General features: G+C 51.2%; 1 protein-coding gene across 1 annotated transcript in view; it reads right to left on the reverse strand.

Annotated features, from left to right (window-relative positions):
- Positions 1-22,459, reverse strand: part of CLCN7 (chloride voltage-gated channel 7) — a 224,391-nt gene that overhangs the window by 67,479 nt on the left and 134,453 nt on the right. The window contains exon 15 of the mRNA XM_068243464.1: positions 1,340-1,478. Coding sequence (XP_068099565.1) covers positions 1,340-1,478 — 139 coding nt within the window. The remainder of the gene's footprint in view (positions 1-1,339; positions 1,479-22,459) is intronic.

Raw genomic sequence — 22,459 nt, forward strand, 5'->3', positions numbered from 1 at the left:
TGATATTGCTACAACACTTGGTAAAGAAAGGTTGATGCATGCTTACTAGTAATTACTAACCCTTAAACTATGTTTCTGCAAGCCTCGATAATTATTATAACAGGATTGTAGCCCAATAAATATTATTATTGAACCTTTCCTCATGTTTTGCTGCAATTCATTTTACCCACTACGGTGGTGAGCGAAGTTAGAGGGTTTAAAAACCCTTCCTGTGAGGCAAACCATCCCCCCATAGCTGGCACCCACATGACACCAAGTACCTGCACCCAGGCCTGACATTGCACCCAGCCTCCACATGGCCCCCCCTCACTATCTACACCAAGCACCCACTTAACCAGTACCTGCACCCAAAGTATCTGCATTCAAAACCTATGTGACGTCCAAAGCCCACTCATAGCCAGCACCCAGTACAGGCATGGCACCAAGTATTGGCACCTATGTGATATCCAGTGCCTGCACCCAGCACCCACATGACATCCAGTACATGCACCCAGATCTCCCATGGCACTAAGTACCTGCAACTAACACCCGCATGACACTCGATACCCAACCATAGCCAGAATCCACATGGCACCTAGCATCGGCACCCAGCACCCACATGACAACCAGTACTCCTTAGCCAGAAACAAGGAGGTGGGACCGTGTGTCCACCAGTGACAGGTCCGGCAAACTCCACATCACTGAATGCAGCCAGCGCTTCAGTGACTGAATGTATTGGGGGGAAAGGGGGGCCTTTAAAAAAAAATTGAGCACCCCCACTTACAGGGAACCTAATCCGAGAGGGATATGGATGTTTCCTTTTAAGCAATAACAGTTGCCTGTCCTGCTGATCTCTTTAGCTGCAGTAGTGTCTGAATCACACACCTGACCTGAAACAAGCATGCAGCTTATCCAGTCACACTTCAGTCAGAGCACCTGATCTGCTGCATGCTTGTTCAGGGGCTGTGGCTGAAAGCATTAGACACACAGGAGGTTACCTGCAGAGTGTACTCTCCTGACCCCTCCCCCAGACCCCTCCTCTGGTTACCTGCAGTGTGTACTCTCCAGACCCCTCCCCTGGTTACCTGCAGTGTGTACTCTCCAGACCCCTCCCCTGGTTACCTGCAGCGTGCATGCTCCGGACTTCTCCCTTGGTTACCTGCAGCGTGTACTCTCCGGACCTCTCCCCCAGCACCCCCTCCCCCCCAGGTTACCTACAGTGTGTACTCTCCAGACCCCTCCCCAGTTACCTGCAGCGTGCATGCTCCGGATCCCTCCCCCAGTTACCTGCAGTGTGTACTCTCCGGACCCCTCCCCAGTTACCTGCAGCGTGCATGCTCCGGATCCCTCCCCCAGTTACCTGCAGTGTGTACTCTCCGGACCCCTCCCGCAGGGGCTGGCAGTCAGAGGATGAATAGATCAGGACAAATGCCACCGTGGCCGTTACCGTAGCAACCAGCATGGCTTCTATTGCCTGCAGGCATCGGCGGTGTATATACCTGGGAAGAGAAGAACCAGGACTGAGACTGTGCGGATAGATTCTCCTATATTCTACATATCTTCACCCTGACGCCCCCCCCCGCCTGCTTCTATCTCACTCCAGTCCCCAGGAACGTCCTGCGCATGCACTACCTGCACCACCTGTGTGGGTTGTACCAGAAAATCTTGTACTGCGCATGCGTAGGGCACGCCTGGCGACGGGAGCGAGATCGAGGGCTGCGCAGACGCCGTGTCCATCAATGGAGTCGCCAAACACCAAAGTGTCTCACTGCGGGGGACCCGAGGAGACTTCAGCCCAGGACAGGAGAGCATCGGCCACCTCCTCAGGAGCATGCCCAGGGGTGTAGGGAGGTCGTACAGGCACGTGGAGGCCACACACACTGCTGAGCCTCATTTTGTCCTGAGCTGGACCTGGACCTGAACTCAGAACTTCCTCTCTGCTCTGAGAGATACGCAACAGCAGAATAACCTTTACAAGAAAACATTGCTTTGTTAAGCTGATACAAATCCTGCAATAAATCTTCAGTCACAGTGTGTCTACTTCCTGCTTTCATGGAAGCAGACATTGTTTACAGCCTGTGCTTTCAAATGGGCTTATCTGCAGTGGCGGGTCATGTGACACAGGGGAGAGATCAGATTACAACTTAGACAGGCTAAACTCTCTACATACACACAGGGTGCATTTCTCGCTGTTTTCTTTCTGTCCTGAGCAAGAGTTCAGCTCCACTTTCAGGACATTACATCAAAGTTGGATCAGCCTGCAGTGTATTTTTTCCACTTTAATTTTGAGTGTGACACCAGATCCGGTCCACCTTGGGTTGATAAATGTGATTTCCATTGATAATTGTTTGTGTGAGTTCGCTGTCAGCACATTCAGCCATGTAATCAGCAAAGTGTTTAATAAGAATATTTCATTCATTCAGATTTAGTGTGTCTTGGTGGCCATACATGGTACAATTTTCTCATACAATCTTACTATTTCTATGTAGTATAAGGGAAAATTAAGTGAATATACTGAAAGGATAATATAGGCAGTTCCCTTATACTACATAGAATTGGTAAGATTGTAGGAAAAAGATTGTACCATGTATGGCCACCATTAGTTCAGTGATCCCTCTCTCCTTCTGTGCAGCGTATGAGGACTGTATCAGAGTACAGAGAAGTGTCAGCAGTGTTCCCTCTCTCCTCCTGTGCAGTGTATGAGGACTGTATCAGAGTACAGAGAAGTGTCAGCAGTGTTCCCTCTCTCCTGTGCAGCGTATGAGGAGTGTATCAGAGTACAGAGGAGTGTCAGCAGTGTTCCCTCTCTCCTCCTGTGCAGCGTATGAGGAGTGTATCAGAGTACAGAGAAGTGTCAGCAGTGTTCCCTCTCTCCTCCTGTGCAGTGTATGAGGAGTGTATCAGAGTACAGAGGAGTGTCAGCAGTGTTCCCTCTCTCCTCCTGTGCAGCGTATGAGGAGTGTATCAGAGTACAGAGAAGTGTCAGCAGTGTTCCCTCTCTCTCCTTCTGTGCAGTGTATGAGGATTGTATCAGAGTACAGAAGTGTCAGCAGTGTTCCCTCTCTCCTCCTGTGCAGTGTATTAGGACTGTATCAGAGTACAGAGGAGTGTCAGCAGTGTTCCCTCTCTCCTCCTGTGCAGTGTATGAGGAGTGTATCAGAGTACAGAGAAGTGTCAGCAGTGTTCCCTCTCTCCTCCTGTGCAGCGTATGAGGATTGTATCAGAGTACAGAGGAGTGTCAGCAGTGTTCCCTCTCTCCTCCTGTGCAGCGTATGAGGATTGTATCAGAGTACAGAGGAGTGTCAGCAGTGTTCCCTCTCTCCTCCTGTGCAGTGTATGAGAGGATTGTATCAGAGTACAGAGAAGTGTCAGCAGTGTTCCCTCTCTCCTCCTGTGCAGCGTATGAGGATTGTATCAGAGTACAGAGAAGTGTCAGCAGTGTTCCCTCTCTCCTTCTGTGCAGTGTATGAGGACTGTATCAGAGTACAGAGAAGTGTCAGCAGTGTTCCCTCTCTCCTCCTGTGCAGCGTATGAGGATTGTATCAGAGTACAGAGAAGTGTCAGCAGTGTTCCCTCTCTCCTCCTGTGCAGCGTATGAGGATTGTATCAGAGTACAGAGAAGTGTCAGCAGTGTTCCCTCTCTCCTCCTGTGCAGTGTATTAGGACTGTATCAGAGTACAGAGGAGTGTCAGCAGTGTTCCCTCTCTCCTCCTGTGCAGCGTATGAGGAGTGTATCAGAGTACAGAGAAGTGTCAGCAGTGTTCCCTCTCTCCTGTGCAGTGTATGAGGACTGTATCAGAGTACAGAGAAGTGTCAGCAGTGTTCCCTCTCTCCTCCTGTGCAGCGTATGAGGATTGTATCAGAGTACAGAGAAGTGTCAGCAGTGTTCCCTCTCTCCTCCTGTGCAGCGTATGAGGATTGTATCAGAGTACAGAGAAGTGTCAGCAGTGTTCCCTCTCCTCCTGTGCAGCGTATGAGGATTGTATCAGAGTACAGAGAAGTGTCAGCAGTGTTCCCTCTCTCCTCCTGTGCAGTGTATGAGGATTGTATCAGAGTACAGAGGAGTGTCAGCAGTGTTCCCTCTCTCCTCCTGTGCAGCGTATGAGGATTGTATCAGAGTACAGAGGAGTGTCAGCAGTGTTCCCTCTCTCCTCTTGTGCAGCGTATGAGGATTGTATCAGAGTACAGAGAAGTGTCAGCAGTGTTCCCTCTCCTCCTGTGCAGCGTATGAGGATTGTATCAGAGTACAGAGAAGTGTCAGCAGTGTTCCCTCTCTCCTCCTGTGCAGTGTATGAGGATTGTATCAGAGTACAGAGGAGTGTCAGCAGTGTTCCCTCTCTCCTCCTGTGCAGCGTATGAGGATTGTATCAGAGTACAGAGGAGTGTCAGCAGTGTTCCCTCTCTCCTCCTGTGCAGCGTATGAGGATTGTATCAGAGTACAGAGAAGTGTCAGCAGTGTTCCCTCTCTCCTCCTGTGCAGCGTATGAGGATTGTATCAGAGTACAGAGAAGTGTCAGCAGTGTTCCCTCTCTCCTCCTGTGCAGCGTATGAGGATTGTATCAGAGTACAGAGAAGTGTCAGCAGTGTTCCCTCTCTCCTCCTGTGCAGTGTATTAGGACTGTATCAGAGTACAGAGGAGTGTCAGCAGTGTTCCCTCTCTCCTCCTGTGCAGCGTATGAGGAGTGTATCAGAGTACAGAGAAGTGTCAGCAGTGTTCCCTCTCTCCTTCTGTGCAGCGTATGAGGAGTGTATCAGAGTACAGAGAAGTGTCAGCAGTGTTCCCTCTCTCCTCCTGTGCAGTGTATGAGGATTGTATCAGAGTACAGAGGAGTGTCAGCAGTGTTCCCTCTCTCCTCCTGTGCAGTGTATGAGGAATGTATCAGAGTACAGAGAAGTGTCAGCAGTGTTCCCTCTCTCCTCCTGTGCAGCGTATGAGGATTGTATCAGAGTACAGAGAAGTGTCAGCAGTGTTCCCTCTCTCCTCCTGTGCAGTGTATGAGGAGTGTATCAGAGTACAGAGAAGTGTCAGCAGTGTTCCCTCTCTCCTCCTGTGCAGTGTATGAGGATTGTATCAGAGTACAGAGGAGTGTCAGCAGTGTTCCCTCTCTCCTCCTGTGCAGCGTATGAGGATTGTATCAGAGTACAGAGGAGTGTCAGCAGTGTTCCCTCTCTCCTCCTGTGCAGCGTATGAGGATTGTATCAGAGTACAGAGGAGTGTCAGCAGTGTTCCCTCTCTCCTCCTGTGCAGCGTATGAGGATTGTATCAGAGTACAGAGAAGTGTCAGCAGTGTTCCCTCTCTCCTCCTGTGCAGCGTATGAGGATTGTATCAGAGTACAGAGGAGTGTCAGCAGTGTTCCCTCTCTCCTCCTGTGCAGCGTATGAGGATTGTATCAGAGTACAGAGAAGTGTCAGCAGTGTTCCCTCTCTCCTCCTGTGCAGTGTATGAGGAGTGTATCAGAGTACAGAGAAGTGTCAGCAGTGTTCCCTCTCTCCTCCTGTGCAGCGTATGAGGATTGTATCAGAGTACAGAGAAGTGTCAGCAGTGTTCCCTCTCTCCTCCTGTGCAGCGTATGAGGATTGTATCAGAGTACAGAGGAGTGTCAGCAGTGTTCCCTCTCTCCTCCTGTGCAGCGTATGAGGATTGTATCAGAGTACAGAGAAGTGTCAGCAGTGTTCCCTCTCTCCTCCTGTGCAGCGTATGAGGATTGTATCAGAGTACAGAGGAGTGTCAGCAGTGTTCCCTCTCTCCTCCTGTGCAGCGTATGAGGATTGTATCAGAGTACAGAGAAGTGTCAGCAGTGTTCCCTCTCTCCTCCTGTGCAGTGTATGAGGAGTGTATCAGAGTACAGAGAAGTGTCAGCAGTGTTCCCTCTCTCCTCCTGTGCAGCGTATGAGGATTGTATCAGAGTACAGAGAAGTGTCAGCAGTGTTCCCTCTCTCCTCCTGTGCAGCGCATGAGGATTGTATCAGAGTACAGAGAAGTGTCAGCAGTGTTCCCTCTCTCCTCCTGTGCAGTGTATTAGGACTGTATCAGAGTACAGAGGAGTGTCAGCAGTGTTCCCTCTCTCCTCCTGTGCAGCGTATGAGGAGTGTATCAGAGTACAGAGAAGTGTCAGCAGTGTTCCCTCTCTCCTTCTGTGCAGCGTATGAGGAGTGTATCAGAGTACAGAGAAGTGTCAGCAGTGTTCCCTCTCTCCTCCTGTGCAGTGTATGAGGAGTGTATCAGAGTACAGAGAAGTGTCAGCAGTGTTCCCCCTCCTCCTGTGCAGCGTATGAGGATTGTATCAGAGTACACAGAAGTGTCAGCAGTGTTCCCTCTCTCCTCCTGTGCAGTGTATGAGGAGTGTATCAGAGTACAGAGAAGTGTCAGCAGTGTTCCCTCTCTCCTCCTGTGCAGTGTATGAGGATTGTATCAGAGTACAGAGAAGTGTCAGCAGTGTTCCCTCTCTCCTCCTGTGCAGCGTATGAGGATTGTATCAGAGTACAGAGGAGTGTCAGCAGTGTTCCCTCTCTCCTCCTGTGCAGCGTATGAGGATTGTATCAGAGTACAGAGAAGTGTCAGCAGTGTTCCCTCTCTCCTCCTGTGCAGTGTATGAGGAGTGTATCAGAGTACAGAGAAGTGTCAGCAGTGTTCCCTCTCTCCTCCTGTGCAGCGTATGAGGATTGTATCAGAGTACAGAGAAGTGTCAGCAGTGTTCCCTCTCTCCTCCTGTGCAGCGCATGAGGATTGTATCAGAGTACAGAGAAGTGTCAGCAGTGTTCCCTCTCTCCTCCTGTGCAGTGTATTAGGACTGTATCAGAGTACAGAGGAGTGTCAGCAGTGTTCCCTCTCTCCTCCTGTGCAGCGTATGAGGAGTGTATCAGAGTACAGAGAAGTGTCAGCAGTGTTCCCTCTCTCCTTCTGTGCAGCGTATGAGGAGTGTATCAGAGTACAGAGAAGTGTCAGCAGTGTTCCCTCTCTCCTCCTGTGCAGTGTATGAGGAGTGTATCAGAGTACAGAGAAGTGTCAGCAGTGTTCCCCCTCCTCCTGTGCAGCGTATGAGGATTGTATCAGAGTACACAGAAGTGTCAGCAGTGTTCCCTCTCTCCTCCTGTGCAGTGTATGAGGAGTGTATCAGAGTACAGAGAAGTGTCAGCAGTGTTCCCTCTCTCCTCCTGTGCAGCGTATGAGGATTGTATCAGAGTACAGAGAAGTGTCAGCAGTGTTCCCTCTCTCCTCCTGTGCAGCGTATGAGGATTGTACAGAGTACAGAGAAGTGTCAGCAGTGTTCCCTCTCTCCTTCTGTGCAGCATATGAGGATTGTACAGAGTACAGAGGAGTGTCAGCAGTGTTCCCTCTCTCCTCCTGTGCAGCGTATGAGGAGTGTATCAGAGTACAGAGAAGTGTCAGCAGTGTTCCCGCTCTCCTTCTGTGCAGCGTATGAGGATTGTATCAGAGTACAGAGAAGTGTCAGCAGTGTTCCCTCCCTCCTCCTGTGCAGTGTATGAGGAGTGTATCAGAGTACAGAGAAGTGTCAGCAGTGTTCCCTCTCTCCTCCTGTGCAGCGTATGAGGAGTGTATCAGAGTACAGAGAAGTGTCAGCAGTGTTCCCTCTCTCCTTCTGTGCAGCGTATGAGGATTGTATCAGAGTACAGAGAAGTGTCAGCAGTGTTCCCTCCCTCCTCCTGTGCAGTGTATGAGGAGTGTATTAGAGTACAGAGAAGTGTCAGCAGTGTTCCCTCCCTCCTCCTGTGCAGTGTATGAGGATTGTATCAGAGTACAGAGGAGTGTCAGCAGTGTTCCCTCTCTCCTCCTGTGCAGCGTATGAGGAGTGTATCAGAGTACAGAGAAGTGTCAGCAGTGTTCCCTCTCTCCTTCTGTGCAGCGTATGAGGAGTGTATCAGAGTACAGAGAAGTGTCAGCAGTGTTCCCTCTCTCCTCCTGTGCAGTGTATGAGGATTGTATCAGAGTACAGAGGAGTGTCAGCAGTGTTCCCTCTCTCCTCCTGTGCAGCGTATGAGGATTGTATCAGAGTACAGAGAAGTGTCAGCAGTGTTCCCTCTCTCCTCCTGTGCAGCGTATGAGGATTGTATCAGAGTACAGAGGAGTGTCAGCAGTGTTCCCTCTCTCCTTCTGTGCAGTGTATGAGGATTGTATCAGAGTACAGTGAAGTGTCAGCAGTGTTCCCTCTCTCCTCCTGTGCAGCGTATGAGGATTGTATCAGAGTACAGAGAAGTGTCAGCAGTGTTCCCTCTCTCCTTCTGTGCAGCGTATGAGGATTGTATCAGAGTACAGAGAAGTGTCAGCAGTGTTCCCTCTCTCCTCCTGTGCAGCGTATGAGGATTGTACAGAGTACAGAGAAGTGTCAGCAGTGTTCCCTCTCTCCTCCTGTGCAGTGTATGAGGATTGTATCAGAGTACAGAGAAGTGTCAGCAGTGTTCCCTCTCTCCTCCTGTGCAGCGTATGAGGAGTGTATCAGAGTACAGAGAAGTGTCAGCAGTGTTCCCTCTCTCCTCCTGTGCAGCATATGAGGATTGTATCAGAGTACAGAGAAGTGTCAGCAGTGTTCCCTCTCTCCTCCTGTGCAGCGTATGAGGATTGTATCAGAGTACAGAGGAGTGTCAGCAGTGTTCCCTCTCTCCTTCTGTGCAGTGTATGAGGAGTGTATCAGAGTACAGAGAAGTGTCAGCAGTGTTCCCTCTCTCCTCCTGTGCAGCGTATGAGGAGTGTATCAGAGTACAGAGAAGTGTCAGCAGTGTTCCCTCTCTCCTCCTGTGCAGCGTATGAGGACTGTATCAGAGTACAGAGAAGTGTCAGCAGTGTTCCCTCTCTCCTCCTGTGCAGCGTATGAGAGGATTGTATCAGTACAGAGAAGTGTCAGCAGTGTTCCCTCTCTCCTCCTGTGCAGCGTATGAGGAGTGTATCAGAGTACAGAAAAGTGTCAGCAGTGTTCCCTCTCTCCTCCTGTGCAGTGTATGAGGATTGTATCAGAGTACAGTGAAGTGTCAGCAGTGTTCCCTCTCTCCTCCTGTGCAGTGTATGAGGATTGTATCAGAGTACAGAGAAGTGTCAGCAGTGTTCCCTCTCTCCTGTGCAGCGTATGAGGATTGTATCAGAGTACAGAGGAGTGTCAGCAGTGTTCCCTCTCTCCTCCTGTGCAGCGTATGAGGAGTGTATCAGAGTACAGAGAAGTGTCAGCAGTGTTCCCTCTCTCCTCCTGTGCAGCGTATGAGGATTGTATCAGAGTACAGAGAAGTGTCAGCAGTGTTCCCTCTCTCCTCCTGTGCAGCGTATGAGGATTGTATCAGAGTACAGAGAAGTGTCAGCAGTGTTCCCTCTCTCCTGTGCAATGTATGAGGAGTGTATCAGAGTACAGAGAAGTGTCAGCAGTGTTCCCTCTCTCCTTCTGTGCAGTGTATGAGGATTGTATCAGAGTACAGAGAAGTGTCAGCAGTGTTCCCTCTCTCCTCCTGTGCAGCGTATGAGGAGTGTATCAGAGTACAGAGAAGTGTCAGCAGTGTTCCCTCTCTCCTCCTGTGCAGCATATGAGGATTGTATCAGAGTACAGAGAAGTGTCAGCAGTGTTCCCTCTCTCCTCCTGTGCAGCGTATGAGGATTGTATCAGAGTACAGAGAAGTGTCAGCAGTGTTCCCTCTCTCCTCCTGTGCAGTGTATGAGGATTGTATCAGAGTACAGAGAAGTGTCAGCAGTGTTCCCTCTCTCCTTCTGTGCAGCGTATGAGGAGTGTATCAGAGTACAGAGAAGTGTCAGCAGTGTTCCCTCTCTCCTCCTGTGCAGCGTATGAGGATTGTATCAGAGTACAGAGAAGTGTCAGCAGTGTTCCCTCTCTCCTCCTGTGCAGGGTATGAGGATTGTATCAGAGTACAGAGAAGTGTCAGCAGTGTTCCCTCTCCTCCTGTGCAGCGTATGAGGATTGTATCAGAGTACAGAGAAGTGTCAGCAGTGATCCCTCTCTCCTCCTGTGCAGGGTATGAGGATTGTATCAGAGTACAGAGAAGTGTCAGCAGTGTTCCCTCTCCTCCTGTGCAGCGTATGAGAATTGTATCAGAGTACAGAGAAGTGTCAGCAGTGTTCCCTCTCTCCTCCTGTGCAGCGTATGAGGATTGTATCAGAGTACAGAGGAGTGTCAGCAGTGTTCCCTCTCTCCTCCTGTGCAGCGTATGAGGATTGTATCAGAGTACAGAGAAGTGTCAGCAGTGTTCCCTCTCTCCTTCTGTGCAGCGTATGAGGATTGTATCAGAGTACAAAGAAGTGTCAGCAGTGTTCCCTCTCTCCTCCTGTGCAGCGTATGAGGATTGTATCAGAGTACAGAGAAGTGTCAGCAGTGTTCCCTCTCTCCTCCTGTGCAGCGTATGAGGATTGTATCAGAGTACAGAGAAGTGTCAGCAGTGTTCCCTCTCTCCTCCTGTGCAGTGTATTAGGACTGTATCAGAGTACAGAGGAGTGTCAGCAGTGTTCCCTCTCTCCTCCTGTGCAGCGTATGAGGAGTGTATCAGAGTACAGAGAAGTGTCAGCAGTGTTCCCTCTCCTCCTGTGCAGCGTATGAGGATTGTATTAGAGTACAGAGAAGTGTCAGCAGTGTTCCCTCTCTCCTCCTGTGCAGCGTATGAGGATTGTATCAGAGTACAGAGAAGTGTCAGCAGTGTTCCCTCTCTCCTCCTGTGCAGCGTATTAGGACTGTATCAGAGTACAGAGGAGTGTCAGCAGTGTTCCCTCTCTCCTCCTGTGCAGCGTATGAGGAGTGTATCAGAGTACAGAGAAGTGTCAGCAGTGTTCCCTCTCCTCCTGTGCAGCGTATGAGGATTGTATCAGAGTACAGAGAAGTGTCAGCAGTGTTCCCTCTCCTCCTGTGCAGTGTATGAGGATTGTATCAGAGTACAGAGAAGTGCCAGCAGTGTTCCCTCTCTCCTCCTGTGCAGTGTATGAGAGGATCGTATCAGAGTACAGAGAAGTGTCAGCAGTGTTCCCTCTCTCCTCCTGTGCAGCGTATGAGGATTGTACAGAGTACAGAGGAGTGTCAGCAGTGTTCCCTCTCTCCTCCTGTGCAGTGTATGAGGAATGTATCAGAGTACAGAGAAGTGTCAGCAGTGTTCCCTCTCTCCTCCTGTGCAGTGTATGAGGATTGTATCAGAGTACAGAGAAGTGTCAGCAGTGTTCCCACTCTCCTCCTGTGCAGTGTATGAGGACTGTATCAGAGTACAGAGAAGTGTCAGCAGTGTTCCCTCTCTCCTGTGCAGCGTATGAGGAGTGTATCAGAGTACAGAGAAGTGTCAGCAGTGTTCCCTCTCTCCTCCTGTGCAGCGTATGAGGAGTGTATCAGAGTACAGAGAAGTGTCAGCAGTGTTCCCTCTCTCCTCCTGTGCAGCGTATGAGGAGTGTATCAGAGTACAGAGAAGTGTCAGCAGTGTTCCCTCTCTCCTCCTGTGCAGCGTATGAGGATTGTATCAGAGTACAGAGAAGTGTCAGCAGTGTTCCCTGTCTCCTCCTGTGCAGTGTATGAGGATTGTATCAGAGTACAGAGAAGTGTCAGCAGTGTTCCCTCTCTCCTCCTGTGCAGCGTATGAGGAGTGTATCAGAGTACAGAGAAGTGTCAGCAGTGTTCCCTCTCTCCTTCTGTGCAGCGTATGAGGAGTGTATCAGAGTACAGAGAAGTGTCAGCAGTGTTCCCTCTCTCCTCCTGTGCAGTGTATGAGGATTGTATCAGAGTACAGAGGAGTGTCAGCAGTGTTCCCTCTCTCCTCCTGTGCAGCGTATGAGGATTGTATCAGAGTACAGAGAAGTGTCAGCAGTGTTCCCTCTCTCCTCCTGTGCAGCGTATGAGGATTGTATCAGAGTACAGAGGAGTGTCAGCAGTGTTCCCTCTCTCCTTCTGTGCAGTGTATGAGGATTGTATCAGAGTACAGAGAAGGGTCAGCAGTGTTCCCTCTCTACTCCTGTGCAGCGTATGAGGAGTGTATCAGAGTACAGAGAAGTGTCAGCAGTGTTCCCTCTCTCCTCCTGTGCAGCGTATGAGGATTGTATCAGAGTACAGAGAAGTGTCAGCAGTGTTCCCTCTCTCCTCCTGTGCAGCGTATGAGGATTGTATCAGAGTACAGAGGAGTGTCAGCAGTGTTCCCTCTCTCCTCCTGTGCAGCGTATGAGGATTGTATCAGAGTACAGAGAAGTGTCAGCAGTGTTCCCTCTCTCCTTCTGTGCAGCGTATGAGGATTGTATCAGAGTACAGAGAAGTGTCAGCAGTGTTCCCTCCCTCCTCCTGTGCAGTGTATGAGGAGTGTATCAGAGTACAGAGAAGTGTCAGCAGTGTTCCCTCTCTCCTCCTGTGCAGTGTATGAGGAGTGTATCAGAGTACAGAGAAGTGTCAGCAGTGTTCCCTCTCTACTCCTGTGCAGTGTATGAGGATTGTATCAGAGTACAGAGAAGTGTCAGCAGTGTTCCCTCTCTCCTCCTGTGCAGCGTATGAGGATTGTATCAGAGTACAGAGAAGTGTCAGCAGTGTTCCCTCTCCTCCTGTGCAGCGTATGAGGATCGTATCAGAGTACAGAGAAGTGTCAGCAGTGTTCCCTCTCTCCTCCTGTGCAGTGTATGAGGAGTGTATCAGAGTACAGAGAAGTGTCAGCAGTGTTCCCTCTCTCCTTCTGTGCAGCGTATGAGGAGTGTATCAGAGTACAGAGAAGTGTCAGCAGTGTTCCCTCTCTCCTCCTGTGCAGCGTATGAGGAGTGTATCAGAGTACAGAGAAGTGTCAGCAGTGTTCCCTCTCCTCCTGTGCAGCGTATGAGGATTGTATCAGAGTACAGAGAAGTGTCAGCAGTGTTCCCTCTCTCCTCCTGTGCAGTGTATGAGGAGTGTATCAGAGTACAGAGAAGTGTCAGCAGTGTTCCCTCTCTCCTCCTGTGCAGTGTATGAGGATTGTATCAGAGTACAGAGAAGTGTCAGCAGTGTTCCCTCTCTCCCCCTGTGCAGCGTATGAGGAGTGTATCAGAGTACAGAGAAGTGTCAGCAGTGTTCCCTCTCTCCTCCTGTGCAGCGTATGAGGATTGTATCAGAGTACAGAGAAGTGTCAGCAGTGTTCCCTCTCTCCTCCTGTGCAGTGTATGAGGAGTGTATCAGAGTACAGAGAAGTGTCAGCAGTGTTCCCTCTCTCCTCCTGTGCAGCGTATGAGGAATGTATCAGAGTACAGAGAAGTGTCAGCAGTGTTCCCTCTCCTCCTGTGCAGCGTATGAGGATTGTATCAGAGTACAGAGAAGTGTCAGCAGTGTTCCCTCTCTCCTCCTGTGCAGTGTATGAGGAGTGTATCAGAGTACAGAGAAGTGTCAGCAGTGTTCCCTCTCTCCTCCTGTGCAGCGTATGAGGATTGTATCAGAGTACAGAGAAGTGTCAGCAGTGTTCCCTCTCCTCCTGTGCAGCGTATGAGGATTGTATCAGAGTACAGAGAAGTGTCAGCAGTGTTCCCTCTCTCCTCCTGTGCAGTGTATGAGGAGTGTATCAGAGTACAGAGAAGTGTCAGCAGTGTTCCCTCTCTCCTCCTGTGCAGCGTATGAGGATTGTATCAGAGTACAGAGCAGTGTCAGCAGTGTTCCCTCTCTGCTCCTGTGCAGCGTATGAGGACTGTATCAGAGTACAGAGAAGTGTCAGCAGTGTTCCCTCTCTCCTCCTGTGCAGCGTATGAGGATTGTATCAGAGTACAGAGGAGTGTCAGCAGTGTTCCCTCTCTCCTCCTGTGCAGTGTATGAGGAATGTATCAGAGTACAGAGAAGTGTCAGCAGTGTTCCCTCTCTCCTCCTGTGCAGTGTATGAGGATTGTATCAGAGTACAGAGAAGTGTCAGCAGTGTTCCCTCTCTCCTCCTGTGCAGCGTATGAGGATTGTATCAGAGTACAGAGAAGTGTCAGCAGTGTTCCCTCTCTCCTCCTGTGCAGGGTATGAGGATTGTATCAGAGTACAGAGAAGTGTCAGCAGTGTTCCCTCTCTCCTCCTGTGCAGCGTATGAGGAGTGTATCAGAGTACAGAGAAGTGTCAGCAGTGTTCCCTCTCTCCTCCTGTGCAGTGTATGAGGAGTGTATCAGAGTACAGAGAAGTGTCAGCAGTGTTCCCTCTCTCCTCCTGTGCAGTGTATGAGGATTGTATCAGAGTACAGAGAAGTGTCAGCAGTGTTCCCTCTCTCCCCCTGTGCAGCGTATGAGGAGTGTATCAGAGTACAGAGAAGTGTCAGCAGTGTTCCCTCTCTCCTCCTGTGCAGCGTATGAGGATTGTATCAGAGTACAGAGAAGTGTCAGCAGTGTTCCCTCTCTCCTCCTGTGCAGTGTATGAGGAGTGTATCAGAGTACAGAGAAGTGTCAGCAGTGTTCCCTCTCTCCTCCTGTGCAGCGTATGAGGAATGTATCAGAGTACAGAGAAGTGTCAGCAGTGTTCCCTCTCCTCCTGTGCAGTGTATGAGGATTGTATCAGAGTACAGAGAAGTGTCAGCAGTGTTCCCTCTCTCCTCCTGTGCAGTGTATGAGGATTGTATCAGAGTACAGAGAAGTGTCAGCAGTGTTCCCTCTCTCCCCCTGTGCAGCGTATGAGGAGTGTATCAGAGTACAGAGAAGTGTCAGCAGTGTTCCCTCTCTCCTCCTGTGCAGCGTATGAGGATTGTATCAGAGTACAGAGAAGTGTCAGCAGTGTTCCCTCTCTCCTCCTGTGCAGTGTATGAGGAGTGTATCAGAGTACAGAGAAGTGTCAGCAGTGTTCCCTCTCTCCTCCTGTGCAGCGTATGAGGAATGTATCAGAGTACAGAGAAGTGTCAGCAGTGTTCCCTCTCCTCCTGTGCAGCGTATGAGGATTGTATCAGAGTACAGAGAAGTGTCAGCAGTGTTCCCTCTCTCCTCCTGTGCAGTGTATGAGGAGTGTATCAGAGTACAGAGAAGTGTCAGCAGTGTTCCCTCTCTCCTCCTGTGCAGCGTATGAGGATTGTATCAGAGTACAGAGAAGTGTCAGCAGTGTTCCCTCTCCTCCTGTGCAGCGTATGAGGATTGTATCAGAGTACAGAGAAGTGTCAGCAGTGTTCCCTCTCTCCTCCTGTGCAGTGTATGAGGAGTGTATCAGAGTACAGAGAAGTGTCAGCAGTGTTCCCTCTCTCCTCCTGTGCAGCGTATGAGGACTGTATCAGAGTACAGAGGAGTGTCAGCAGTGTTCCCTCTCTCCTCCTGTGCAGTGTATGAGGACTGTATCAGAGTACAGAGAAGTGTCAGCAGTGTTCCCTCTCTCCTCCTGTGCAGCGTATGAGGATTGTATCAGAGTACAGAGAAGTGTCAGCAGTGTTCCCTCTCTCCTCCTGTGCAGCGTATGAGGATTGTATCAGAGTACAGAGAAGTGTCAGCAGTGTTCCCTCTCCTCCTGTGCATCGTATGAGGAATGTATCAGAGTACAGAGAAGTGTCAGCAGTGTTCCCTCTCTCCTCTTGTGCAGCGTATGAGGATTGTATCAGAGTACAGAGAAGTGTCAGCAGTGTTCCCTCTCTCCTTCTGTGCAGCGTATGAGGATTGTATCAGAGTACAGAGAAGTGTCAGCAGTGTTCCCTCTCTCCTCCTGTGCAGCGTATGAGGATTGTATCAGAGTACAGAGAAGTGTCAGCAGTGTTCCCTCTCTCCTCCTGTGCAGCGTATGAGGATTGTATCAGAGTACAGAGAAGTGTCAGCAGTGTTCCCTCTCTCCTCCTGTGCAGCGTATGAGGATTGTATCAGAGTACAGAGAAGTGTCAGCAGTGTTCCCTCTCTCCTCCTGTGCAGCGTATGAGGATTGTATCAGAGTACAGAGAAGTGTCAGCAGTGTTCCCTCTCTCCTCCTGTGCAGCGTATGAGGATTGTACAGAGTACAGAGAAGTGTCAGCAGTGTTCCCTCTCTCCTTCTGTGCAGCGTATGAGGATTGTACAGAGTACAGAGGAGTGTCAGCAGTGTTCCCTCTCTCCTCCTGTGCAGTGTATGAGGAGTGTATCAGAGTACAGAGAGGTGTCAGCAGTGTTCCCTCCCTCCTGTGCAGCGTATGAGGATTGTATCAGAGTACAGAGAAGTGTCAGCAGTGTTCCCTCTCTCCTCCTGTGCAGCGTATGAGGATTGTACAGAGTACAGAGAAGTGTCAGCAGTGTTCCCTCTCTCCTTCTGTGCAGCGTATGAGGATTGTACAGAGTACAGAGGAGTGTCAGCAGTGTTCCCTCTCTCCTCCTGTGCAGTGTATGAGGAGTGTATCAGAGTACAGAGAGGTGTCAGCAGTGTTCCCTCCCTCCTGTGCAGCGTATGAGGATTGTATCAGAGTACAGAGAAGTGTCAGCAGTGTTCCCTCTCTCCTCCTGTGCAGTGTATGAGGAGTGTATCAGAGTACAGAGAAGTGTCAGCAGTGTTCCCTCTCTCCTCCTGTGCAGTGTATGAGGAGTGTATCAGAGTACAGAGAGGTGTCAGCAGTGTTCCCTCTCCTCCTGTGCAGCGTATGAGGATTGTATCAGAGTACAGAGAAGTGTCAGCAGTGTTCCCTCTCTCCTCCTGTGCAGGGTATGAGGATTGTATCAGAGTACAGAGAAGTGTCAGCAGTGTTCCCTCTCCTCCTGTGCAGCGTATGAGGATTGTATCAGAGTACAGAGAAGTGTCAGCAGTGTTCCCTCTCTCCTCCTGTGCAGTGTATGAGGATTGTATCAGAGTACAGAGAAGTGTCAGCAGTGTTCCCTCTCTCCTCCTGTGCAGCGTATGAGGATTGTATCAGAGTACAGAGAAGTGTCAGCAGTGTTCCCTCTCTCCTCCTGTGCAGCGTATGAGGATTGTACAGAGTACAGAGAAGTGTCAGCAGTGTTCCCTCTCTCCTTCTGTGCAGCGTATGAGGATTGTACAGAGTACAGAGGAGTGTCAGCAGTGTTCCCTCTCTCCTTCTGTGCAGTGTATGAGGATTGTATCAGAGTACAGAGAAGTGTCAGCAGTGTTCCCTCTCTCCTCCTGTGCAGCGTATGAGGATTGTACAGAGTACAGAGAAGTGTCAGCAGTGTTCCCTCTCTCCTCCTGTGCAGCGTATGAGGATTGTACAGAGTACAGAGAAGTGTCAGCAGTGTTCCCTCTCTCCTTCTGTGCAGCGTATGAGGATTGTACAGAGTACAGAGAAGTGTCAGGAATAATAAAAATAAAGCTAGCGATGTATGGTGCCTACTATACGGTGCAAACCGATGTACAGCAGCTTCTCACAGCCACACCCACCACACCGCCGACCTGCTGGGGAACGGACGCCCGCCCACACACTATATATACATACTGGATCTCTTGGACTACAACACTCACTTCTTCTCCCCCAAAATTAGGGGGGAAAAGTCACTGCGTCTTATACTCCAAATGCAGGGAGTTCCTGACTTGTGAATGCTGCCAATACGCACCTCCAATTCACCGCAATGTCGGGGACTCCCTGTACTGTGCCCATACAGAGGAGGACACAGGGACACACAAGAGGTACAAAGGGGGCCTAATCCACAAGATTCCCCTTCACAATGGATGCACCAGGTTTAGTATATATGTAAATATTTTTCCCCTGGTTTTTGTCCCTAGGTGCATCTTATGGTCAGGAGCGTCTTATAGTCTGGTAAATACAGTATATACTCATTCTGAGTTAGTGATTGCTGCAGGTGACAGTACAGGGAACCCTATGCCTGCAGACACACAGCCCAGCTGGAGAGTTCTGTTCTAGGGAGAGGGGAAGAGCTAGCAGCAGATCAGCCAGAACGCTGGATCACTAGGTGAAGGCACACGGCATCGGTACTGATCTAAGAGATTATAAACGATTGCCCCAGGCAAAGACAATCTACCTTCTCTACGCAGCTCCAGAAAAAGGTCGCGAGACGTCCGAAGAGAGGAAAGAAAAGGCAAGGATGAAGCTAACAGGACACGAGGATATATGGCAAATCCATAAAAGGGGGAAAATATAAACTAATAAAAAGATAATGGCTATAATATAACAACTTATCCCTATATCATGTATTTGTGTGTATAAGAAGATATCCTGGGTCTCTTCCTCCGTGTAAGAGGTGATTGTCTAAGAGCTGCTTCCTGGCTCTGCGACTGGCCGGGACAGAGCAACCCCCATAATGGTGTATAGAAATAATTCTCAAGAACAAAGAAATGGTGCAAAAAGCCAAAGGTAAATGCAAAAATGTTTTTCTCTTTATTTAGCCAACTGCAAAAAGATTAAAAACAATGCAGGCCGTGCCCAGGCCCATTTCTGCATTTACCTTTGGCTTTTTGCACCATTTCTTTGTTCTTGACAATTATTTCTATACACCATTATGGGGGTTGCTTTGTCTTTTTGAGCTTTTTGGTAGTAATGTAGCTAGGTCGGTGACCTTACCCCCCTTGTTGTTTACACATTAGTCATTAGCAATACTTATTGCACGATTCTGCCTGCTCACCTCTTTCTTGCCTAACTGTGGTCGGGACACACCTGGCCCCGCGATTGGCCGGGACACACCTGGCCCCGCGATTGGCCGGGACACACCTGGCCCCGCGATTGGCCGGGACACACCTGGCCCCGCGATTGGCCGGGACACACCTGGCCCCGCGATTGGCCGGGACACACCTGGCCCCGCGATTGGCCGGGACACACCTGGCCCCGCGATTGGCCGGGACACACCTGGCCCCGCGATTGGCCGGGACACACCTGGCCCCGCGATTGGCCGGGACACACCTGGCCCCGCGATTGGCCGGGACACACCTGGCCCCGCGATTGGCCGGGACACACCTGGCCCCGCGATTGGCCGGGACACACCTGGCCCCGCGATTGGCCGGGACACACCTGGCCCCGCGATTGGCCGGGACACACCTGGCCCCGCGATTGGCCGGGACACACCTGGCCCCGCGATTGGACGGGACACACCTGGCCCCGCGATTGGACGGGACACACCTGGCCCCGCGATTGGACGGGACACACCTGGCCCCGCGATTGGACGGGACACACCTGGCCCCGCGATTGGACGGGACACACCTGGCCCCGCGATTGGACGGGACACACCTGGCCCCGCGATTGGACGGGACACACCTGGCCCCGCGATTGGACGGGACACACCTGGCCCCGCGATTGGACGGGACACACCTGGCCCCGCGATTGGACGGGACACACCTGGCCCCGCGATTGGACGGGACACACCTGGCCCCGCGATTGGCCGGGACACACCTGGCCCCGCGATTGGCCGGGACACACCTGGCCCCGCGATTGGCCGGGACACACATGGCCCCGCGATTGGCCGGGACACACATGGCCCCGCGATTGGCCGGGACACACATGGCCCCGCGATTGGCCGGGACACACATGGCCCCGCGATTGGCCGGGACACACCTGGCCCCGCGATTGGCCGGGACACATCTGGCCCCGCGATTGGCCAGGACACATCGGGCCCTGCGATTGGCCAGGACACATCTGGCCCTGCGATTGGCCAGGACACATCTGGCCCTGCGATTGGCCAGGACACATCTGGCCCTGCGATTGGCCAGGACACATCTGGCCCTGCGATTGGCCAGGACACATCTGGCTCTGCCATTGGTCGGGACACTTATGGCTCTGCGATTGGTCGGGACACTTATGGCCCTGCGATTGGTCAGGACACTTATGGCCCTGCGATTGGTCAGGACACTTATGGCCCTGCGATTGGTCAGGACACTTATGGCCCTGCGATTGGTCAGGACACTTATGGCCCTGCGATTGGTCAGGACACTTATGGCCCTGCGATTGGGCGGGACACATCTGGCTCTGCGATTGGTCGGGACACATCTGGCTCTGCGATTGGTCGGGACACATCTGGCTCTGCGATTGGTCGGGACACATCTGGCTCTGCGATTGGTCGGGACACATCTGGCTCTGCGATTGGTCAGGACACTTATGGCTCTGCGATTGGGCGGGACACTTATGGCCCTGCGATTGGTCGGGACACTTATGGCTCTGCGATTGGTCGGGACACTTATGGCTCTGCGATTGGTCGGGACACTTATGGCCCTGCGATTGGTCAGGACACTTATGGCCCTGCGATTGGTCAGGACACTTATGGCCCTGCGATTGGTTGGGACTTCGATGGACGGCAGAGTTAGTAAATCTACCACTAAGTAGTAAAAGTGCTTTACATGTGAGTATGATCTGAAGCGTTGGATGAGAGAATGTGACTGGAATTTACACCCACGCCGGCGGTCAGCACAGATCGGCGGACGCACATCCTTCCAGCGCCGCATAATGCAGACAGCAGCTTCTCCCGTTACACAGAGACAACGAATGGCAGAGCCGTGCCAATAAGAATTATTAATGACATCCGACCACAGCCGCCCAGAAAGCTAATTACAAGAGCAGGAGGACGACAAGGAAAAGACATTAGTGTGACATCACCTGACATCTGCTAAATTCACTCCAATCCTCTCCAACAGGTCTCCATCCATTCCCTTCCAAGTGAATCACAATGCAAAAACACCAGGCTGCTAAAGCTGGCCGCCACACATCCAGCAATTCTACCGCCAGATCGAGAATCTGCATCAATAACCATCCGAATCACTAACCAGCACCCAACAAGTCCTCCTGATCCACCATCCAAATCACTAACCAGAACCCAACAAGTCCTCCTGATCCACCATCCAAATCACTAACCAGCACCCAACACATCCTCCTGATCCACCATCCAAATCACTAACCAGAACCCAACACGTCCTCCTGATCCACCATCCTAATCACTAACCAGCACCCAACACGTCCTCCTGATCCACCATCCAAATGACTAACCAGCTCCCAACATGTCCTTCTGATCCACCATCCGAAATACTAACCAGCACCCAACACGTCCTCCTGATCCACCATCCTAATCACTAACAAGCACCCAACACGTCCTCCTGATCCACCATCCAAATGACTAACCAGCACCCAACACGTCCTTCTGATCCAGCATCCAAATGACTAACCAGCACCCAACACGTCCTCCTGATCCACCCTCCAAATCACTAACCAGCAGCCAACACGTCCTCCTGATCCACCATCCAAATCACTAACCATTGCCCAACACGTCCACCTGATCACCATCCGAATCACTAACCATCGCCCAACATGTCCTCCTGATCCACCATCCGAATCACTAACCAGCACCCAACATGTCCTCCTGATCCACCATCCGAATCACTAACCATCACCCAACACGTCCTCCTGATCCACCATCCAAATCACTAACCAGCACCCAACACATCCTCCTGATCCACCATCCGAATCACTAACCAGCACCCAACACGTCCTCCTGATCCACCATCCGAATCACTAACCAGCACCCAACACGTCCTCCTGATCCACCATCCGAATCACTAACCATCACCCAACACGTCCTCCTGATCCACCATCCGAATCACTAACCAGCACCCAACACGTCCTCCTGATCCACCATCCGAATCACTAACTAGCTCCCAACATGTCCTCCTGATCCACCATCCGAATCACTAACCAGCCCCCAACATGTCCTGATCCACCATCCAAATCACTAACCAGCGCCCAACACGTCCGCCTGATCCACCATCCAAATCACTAACCATCGCCCAACACGTCCACCTGATCACCATCCGAATCACTAACCATCGCCCAACACGTCCTCCTGATCCACCATCCGAATCACTAACCAGCACCCAACACGTCCTCCTGATCCACCATCCGAATCACTAACCAGCTCCCAACATGTCCTCCTGATCCACCATCCGAATCACTAACCAGCCCCCAACATGTCCTCCTGATCCACCATCCAAATCACTAACCAGCGCCCAACACGTCCGCCTGATCCACCATCCAAATCACTAACTATCGCCCAACACGTCCACCTGATCACCATCCAAATCACCAACCAGCACCCTACACATCCACCTGATCCACCATCCAAATCACTAACTATCGCCCAACACGTCCACCTGATCACCATCCGAATCACCAACCAGCACCCTACACATCCACCTGATCCACCATCCAAATCACTAACCAGCTCCCAACATGTCCTCCTGATCCACCATCCGAATCACTAACCAGCCCCCCCAACATGTCCTCCTGATCCACCATCCAAATCACTAACCAGCGCCCAACACGTCCGCCTGATCCACCATCCAAATCACTAACTATCACCCAACATGTCCTCCTGATCCACCATCCGAATCACCAACCAGCACCCTACACATCCACCTGATCCCCCATCCAAATCACTAACCAGCACCCAACATGTCCTCCTGATCCACCATCCAATTCACTAACCAGCGCCCAACGCGTCCGCCTGATCCACCATCCAAATCACTAACCAGCGCCCAACATGTCCTCCTGATCCACCATCCAAATCACTAACCAGCGCCCAACACGTCCTCCTGATCCACCATCCGATTTACTAACCAGCGCCCAACACGTCCTCCCGATCCACCATCCAAATCACTAATCAGCAGCCAACACATCCTCCTGATCCACCACCCAAATCACTAACCAGCGCCCAAC

The sequence above is a fragment of the Hyperolius riggenbachi genome, chromosome 7 (assembly GCF_040937935.1).
Source record: "Hyperolius riggenbachi isolate aHypRig1 chromosome 7, aHypRig1.pri, whole genome shotgun sequence".
Taxonomy (NCBI): domain Eukaryota; kingdom Metazoa; phylum Chordata; class Amphibia; order Anura; family Hyperoliidae; genus Hyperolius; species Hyperolius riggenbachi.